The sequence below is a fragment of the Diospyros lotus genome, chromosome 8 (genome assembly GCF_014633365.1).
Source record: "Diospyros lotus cultivar Yz01 chromosome 8, ASM1463336v1, whole genome shotgun sequence".
NCBI lineage: Eukaryota > Viridiplantae > Streptophyta > Magnoliopsida > Ericales > Ebenaceae > Diospyros > Diospyros lotus.
In genome coordinates, this window is record NC_068345.1 from 16,131,424 (window position 1) to 16,139,315 (window position 7,892).

The window sequence follows — 7,892 nt, forward strand, 5'->3', positions numbered from 1 at the left end:
ACCATGGCCTCCTGCAGCCTCTTGACATACCAGCACAAGCCTGGGAGCAGATTTCAATAGACTTCATAGAAGGATTACCTTAGTTAGAGGGAAGGGATGTTATACTGGTAATGGTGGACAAATTGACGAAATTTGGCCATTTCTTAGGTTTAGTCCATCCCTTCATAGCCCCCTGAGGTAGCTAGACTACTGCTGGACTCACTTGTTAAGATTCATGGACTGCCATTGTGCATTATCTCGGACAAGGACAAAATATTCACTAGTAACTTTTGGAAGGAACTATTCAAGAATTTGGGGGTGGGATTATATATGTTAATGGCCTATCACCCAGAGATTGATGGGCAAATAAAATAAGTAAACCAACGTCTAGAAACTTACCTCTGGTGCATTTGTTTTTCTAAACCAAAAAGTTGGAACAAGTAGCTATCACTAGCCCAATGGTGGTATAACTCTAATTTTCATAGCTCTTTGTAGAGAACCCCATTTGAGGCCCTCTTTGGTTATAAACCACCCCTAATACCTGCTATCATGCAATACTCAAGTGCTGAAATTGTGGCGGATCAATACTTACAACAGACGCAAGAGGCACTGTAGGTGATTAAAAAGAAACTAAACCTAAAACAAAACAGGATGAAACAGATGGGAGATAGAAGGAGGAGTGAGAGATCTTTTGAGGTAGGTGACAAGGTTTATTTGAAGGTCAAATGGTTCCAACAACAAATGTTCTCAACGGTACTGCGGTCCATTTCTTATAGTGGCCAAGGTCGGGAAGGTGGCATATAGATTGCAGCTACCAAATAGAGTGATGATTCACCTGGTTTTTCGCGTCTCTCTGTTGAAGAAATCTGTGGGACCTACTGACTCACTAGCTTGGATCTTCCTCATATGGCAAAAGACTTAACAGTGAATGTGGAGCCCCTAGCGGTCCTGGAGAAGAGGGTGATCTACCAAAATTCCCTGCCCCTAACCCAAGTCTTGGTGCAATGGACCCACCTACCCTTTGATCATGTAACGTAGGAGTACTTGCTCGACCTCTTCAAGCAATTTCCTCTGGTTGACCATATTTCGTAATTTCTTGGGGACAAGAAATGTTTCGGGGGATAGGGGGGTAATTGTCACATTCCTAGGGGCAGGATAGTAATTGTGTTCCTTCTTATGCTTGTTGCTTGTACTTAGTTGTTAAGGCGGTTGTGCTTACCGGATTGTACACTTCGGATACTTGTATTGCTGAGGCTATAAATAAGCCATAGCTAGAGGATAGGGATCATCATGTGTAATAAATTGAATCCTTTCCCTCCATTTTTCTGTTATCTCTCTCTCTCACATTCTGCCTCCTTCCTTTCTTGCTATTTTCCCTCGCTTTCAATCTGAGTCTCCCTCCAAATTCTCTCTAATTCTCAATTATACCTAAATCAACCCCTTGTTAGATCCAAGGATCCGGCACATAATTTCTACACAACTTTCATAAACACAAAAAAGAGGCACTAAATCTAGTTCAAAGGACTGCCACAAGACAGAAACAAGCAGCGGATCAACAACCAATACAACAACATAAGCGTTAGAGATTACCTCTGAACCAAACATGTTGTAATAAACCCTTTTCCACAAATAATACAACAAAAGACTAACAGAATATCAGATCACAGCCTTAGGGATTCCAGAAATCACCAGATCACAATCCAGGAATTCCAGATCTGCAGAACAGAACGCAGCAGATCACACCAGCTTCAACCAGTAGATGGCAGATCAGATAGCAGCAGATTGCTCCAGTCTCAACCAGCAGATCAGACCAGAGATCCAGAGAAGATCAGATCGAGCAAGATCGGACCAAAGATCCAGAAAATATCAGATTGCCCAGATCACAGCTCCTGACCTAAATGAAAGATAAAATCCTCAGACCAAGAGGATACAGTCCTAGACAACATTTGATGACTGAATTACACCAAATCTGCTCCAATTCTTCAGATTCACCCCTCAATGTCTCTGATACCATGAAAGAAGGTATACAGAATTGAAAGAGCATGAAGAGAGGAAAAAGAGAAATTAGAGGGAAAAATAACTGTTCAAACTATTAAACTAGGGTTACAAGTCCTTATATCAAAACACTATAACTGCTATGTACAAGCTACCTATGGTAGGTACAATGTACAACTAGTCTATACAGCACACTTAATACAAGCTAATATGAATTCTCAACACTGATAGAATGATATTCTGTATTCAGGCTGCAAAAATAAATAAATAAAGAACAAATATATTAATTATATCTTCTAAAATATTTCCTATCTTGTTCCGCATTAGAAACACTAGAAAAAGAAAGAGAATAGAAGAAAGGGGGCAAGCTGCAGCCTGCAGAAGGCCAGCACTTGTTGCAGGAAGCTGCTACTAGCTCTGGAGATAAGAGTAATTACACTTGGAGTGGGGTCTAAAATTAGAAAAGATGGAGATCAACGTTTGCTGAACTATAAGATAGGAGAGAAGTGTCAAGACCCTAGGGTAGTTAGAAGGGCCCTAACGTAATTAGTTTCCTTTGTTTGTTGAGGCAGAGGAGGATAATTGGGACCAAGGGATTGGCAGTAATCACTCCACCATTCCAGAGTCACAATTGGACATTCCCCTGTTTGAAAGAGAAAGACCTCAGTGGTGGATTCGACGGTGCGAACGGGTGTTCTACCAACACCGAGTAGTGGAAAGGGAGAAAGTGAAAATGGCTGCAGCTTATTTGAATGGTGTTGCAGACGCTTGGTTCCAGAATTGGAGCTAGGGAAGGGTAGAATGGAGCTGGCCACAGTCTGTAAACGCCTTGTGTACTCGGTTTGGAGAAAGGCCCAAAACTAATGTTGTCATAGGAGTTCCTAAGGCTGCTCATCAAGTAGTGCAAGGAGCAAATGTAGTAGCTATGGAAGGGGAAGGTGGAGTTCATGCAGCTCAGGAGGAATATGAGGCTGATGACATACTAAGAACGAGAATGATAGTTGCAAGGAAGAAGGACAATCCTGCTGAAAGTGAGTCCTTGGTGTACTCCAACCAACAGTAAGTAAAAGTCTTTCCACTTGAGGAGGCCCCTACTGAAGATATAGAAGGATCTAAACATATTGTTCCCTTGGTTTTGGCTGTGGAGAGGGCGGAGGAGTACATGGAAGAAGAGATTGGGAAGGAGGAAGTGGAGGATGGCACTCAATTAGTTGGAAGCCTCCCAAGCACTCTTACTAGTGCTGAGACACTTGATGGTATTGATCTTTGGAAGCAGCAGAAAAAGGAGCCAGAAAAGCCTCTTCACCAAATACTTGAGGAGAAGGAACAAGGAACGGCACCGAGCACACAAGATAAGACAACAGTAACATTGCAACTAGAAGAGTTAGAGGTAATGCACAGATTTTAGCCTACAGAGAGGGTAGAAATCCTTCCCATGATTGAAAAGAATAGAGTGGTAGGACTGACAGTTCCTACGGAACCATTTTTAATGGCAATAAGGAAGAGGGGGATGGTTGAAGATGGTGCTGCAACAAGTCACAATGCTATTACTGTTGAGAGAAAAGAAAAAAAGGAAAAATCCTAGAAGGATAAAGACGGAAATAAGCAATAAACTGATAGAGAAAGTTGGGATTGGATGAATAAGAACGGCTCAATGGTAATAAGTTTCTTGAGGACAAGAAACCCTTCAAGAAAAGGGGATTGTCACGACCCTAGGGTAGTTAAAAGGGCCCTAATGTAATTAGTTTCCTTTGTTTTTTAGGAGTTATTTCTGTTATTCTGTTACAGCACATGAGGCTGTTATTCTAGATGTTTCTTTCAGTTGTATAGCCTATAAATAGGTTCAAGTATATAGAGAAAGGTATGCTGAAACAATATAATGAATTCATATTTTCCCTCCCTACTTTCTCTCTCTGGTTCTTTCCTTGCTCTCCCTCATTTCTCTTGATTTCTGAACTATATCTCCCTTCAATTCTTCTTTGTTTCACTCCCGAATTCTTCCCATTTCCTTCCTAGACCCTAGCTAAACCCTAGGGTCGTGACAAGAAGATCATAGACAGCTCAAGAAGCTGTTGCAACAGGACTCCTATGGATCTGTGGGAATCACATTATAGGAAGCTAATTTAGAAATTATTGGGGATTAAGAGGACTGCTTACAGAGCATGCTGAGTGGGGTTTTCAGCTGTCCCTTGCTCCTTCACCAACCAACAAGAGCATACACTGGCTTTCTATGTGAATTCTCTAGATGCCACCTCCTCCCTCATTCAGTCAGCTAAACAGAGAGATAAGCCTCTCAATTGGTCTCTAATGAAGCTGAGAATGCTGAGAGAGACACTGGGAAAAAAAGAGAAGAGAAGGAAGAGGCAAGCTGCAGCAGGCTGGTACTTGTTGCAGCAGATGATACTGCACTCTGCAGACAGAGTAACTACACTTGGAGGGGTCTAAAATTGGAAAAGATGGAGATTGTGGTAAGCTTAGCTATAAGACAGGAGAGAAGGCCATAGACAGCTCAAGAAGAAGCTGCAACGGGGTTTCTACTGATCCGTTTGAAGAAACCATAGGTTGTGAAAGGGCAAGTGTGTCTCTCCATTCTCCTCTATCTGATCATTGCATAGTTTATGAATATATCATGATATGTATTTAACTGCATTGAAGGATAGTGTGACATGGCAATACATGAGGTTTTAGCAGTGAAAAGCAACTGAACTGTGTTGCACTGTTGATGGGGTACTACGACAGAGAGCTACATTAGGGTGAAATGGACTACCTTGTAAACATGAGCTTGGGAGCAATGCTTGCTGAACAAAACAGCTCATTCATTTGTGTGCTTATGTACCAGGGTACCTTGGCAGTTGACGGTTTGTGATTCAAAAGCTGACAACAGACTTAGCTCTGAAAGAGATAGTCCTACAGGGTGGCTGCAGATGAGTTTGGCTAGAATGGGACATGACAGTAGGTAGGGCTTCAAGGCTGCCATGCGTATGTGCAAAGAGGAGCCTATGTATGCAGACATGATTTTGGGCCTCTTGTTTGCTTGTATGAGTATGAAGCTTGAGGAGGGGACAGCAGGTCTCCCCTTCTGTGGTATATATAACCCTCCATTGATGTACATTTGTCATGAAAAGGTATATTTTTGTGTAAGATGTAGTTACTGAGTATACTTTCTGGAAGTTTATTGAAGGCTACCCATGACAACATGTCCTGCAACTACAGCAGCAGCTGTAGCTTCCAACAAGCTTGCTGTAGCAAGTTAACTCCCATGGTTCAGTTCCTAGGTGAGCCCCCACCAAGACATTTGAAGTTATTTACAAGTTTCAAAAGGTGGCATAAGCCTAAAACTCTTGCCAGTGTAGTCCTAAGTGGTGGAAACTAAACATGAACTTCAAAGAGGGTTGTTCGCAAATATGGACTGTGGTACCAACTCATGTCTACCTTGAAGAAAAGAGAGCTTGGGGAAACAGATTTAAGGGTATTTTGGGTCACTTAAATGGAACAAAACCAAGACAAGACTCCCCACTAGAGCTGTTTGAAGCTGATACAGTAGCTGGAAGGCATATCCTGCCAAGCCCACCTTCTTGAAAGGGCCCTACCCCACTTCAACTCCTAAGTCTATATTCACCTACAGCTGTAAAAACATAGGCCGGCATGGCTCTAAAGTGGAGGCGGCAAGATACAACACCGTGACAGACAAGATGCACAATCTTAACCCAGCTAATACTAAATCAAACCTCGGCATGAGCAAACATGAACAAGCACTCAAACACTACTAATTAGGGTAACCAGAGTGGATAGAGGGGGCTGCTCTGGGCCCTGAGGGCAATCACATCCAATGGAACTGCAACTGCAACTGCAACTGAAGCAATTAGTCAACTTGAACTTCAGGCAGCTGCTGCGGATATGGGCATTGAATGCGGGTCTCACGGGCGGTGTAAAGAGTTGGATCATGTTGTTCAGAGCTGGGAATGCAGGCAGCCACCATTGGCTGCGCTGCAGGGGGATGTCTCGCAAATTCTTAGGGCAGGATTGAATTGGAAAAAAAAAAAAAGCGCTATCCCACTGGTCCTGACAACAATCACACACCACTAACCAACATAGTCTTGCTTGAAATTTAAGCAAAATAATAACTGAACATGTCTAAATAGAACAAGGAAAAGGATGGATACTATGCATGTTGAGATCATTATTCGTGTTTTAGAGTGAACAGGACAATAGATCCGAAAATTTCACAAGACAAAAAAGAAGCAAAGACCACAAGGGAAGAGAGTGTTAGATAGATAGATGGTACCTCAGGCAGCCATTTTTCATTCTCAGCGTCCGCCATCACAATGCTTAGCCAATCGGAGTTCCTATTCTCTACTTCCAAGACGAAATTAAGCAAAGAATTGCAAAGCCTGCATTTGGGAGAGTAAAACTCAACGATTGTGGCTTCCTTTCCCCTCGCTAGGGCAGACGCTAGTGCACATTGTTCGGCTTCTCCTTGTTCTTCAGGAGTCAACAACATCTTCTTTTTCGTTGTTTCTGAACTGTTTTGGGGGTTGATTTTGAGCTTGCCATGCAGGTGGAATGGGGGGATTTGGTTCCACGGAAGTTGAAGTTGGGATTTTGAAATTGAATTCGCAAAATTGAAAGCCAAGGATCCAAGAATTTGAAGAGATTTGAATAGCCAAGGAGTAGTGTCGTCGGGGTTGCAGGAGGAGGAACTTGAGGTTTGAGTCTGGTTGGGACCAGGGGCAACCCCCCATGGCCATGTCAAGCAAAACAAAGGACGTTTGGGGACAGAATCCATGTAACGTTGAGTCCAGCTCTCTCTCTCTCTCTGTCTCTCTCTCGGGTAATAAACCTACTTGACGAACAAAAGTTGGAAGAATAATGAATGGAGGACGGCTCGAAAATACATGATATATTCATTATTATTTGGACCGTATATATCCATTGGGCCAGGGCCACAGCGTGGCACCAAGTCAATCCCAGATTAGATCTTAGCTCAAAAAATTCGAATAACCTTTCTATATTCGCGTCGGTAACTAATCCTATCAACTCTGAGCAACTCGCATGTTGATCCTCAAACAATTCCTAATTTTCATCAAATTTGAGCTCCTCGGAGATGACCCCTATCACTACCACATATCTCAACCCTTATCCTCCCATGATAGCCGACGACACGCAATGCACCCTAATCTCTATATAAACTAGTTTGATCACAGGTTAAGGTATGTTCTTTCCAAACCTTACCATTACTTTATTACTTTGAGCCCTCACTGACTTGAGCGTCAAACTATTTGCACGTGCTAATCACTTTTGTCGAATCACAACATTTCGCTGTCACTACAGCCAATCTTGCTAACCTGTTGGGCCGAAAAAAACATTTGGCGACCACGGTGAGGCCCAATAAAAGTTACCTACCCCACAAGACAAATCCCTAACCTTTTATCCAAACTATCCATTATCTGAACCAAAAGCCACAATGACATGGACCAGGAGATTCCGAACACTATCGTCAATTATCAGCCAGAGAATCTAATAACCATGGAGACCCTCCTCCAAACCATTCAATAGCTTCAAGATCAAGTTGTCAAATTAATTCGCAACCAGCAGCACTGTAACACCCCATTTTTCTCAGGGCGTTAGATAACAAAAGATATCAGGGATATATTTTGTTTCAACATACACTTAACACATAAATCGTTTCCCAACAATCTCATTACACATTCTCAGTATATCAAACTTAATAATGAATAAACTAAGACAAATAACTCATCATAAATGCAGAAGCTAGATCGAAACCTCAAATGATACATAACCGTAATTCCTTTATTCATAATATTGAAATCATATCATCTCTTAACATGACATCATCAAAAAAGTAATACATAGGTACACTTCTCTTAACCATAACAACGGAAACATGCTAAAGATCA

The 7,892-nt window shown here is 42.1% G+C and overlaps 1 protein-coding gene across 1 annotated transcript in view; it reads right to left on the bottom strand.

Annotated features, from left to right (window-relative positions):
• LOC127807708 (uncharacterized) overlaps nt 1–6,786 on the bottom strand; it is a gene marked incomplete at its 5' end in the record, with an annotated part of 30,719 nt that extends 23,933 nt beyond the window's left edge. Inside the window, 1 exon segment of the mRNA XM_052345747.1 lies at nt 6,260–6,786. Coding sequence (XP_052201707.1) covers nt 6,260–6,760 — 501 coding nt within the window.
• Between the last annotated feature and the right edge of the window lie 1,106 nt (nt 6,787–7,892).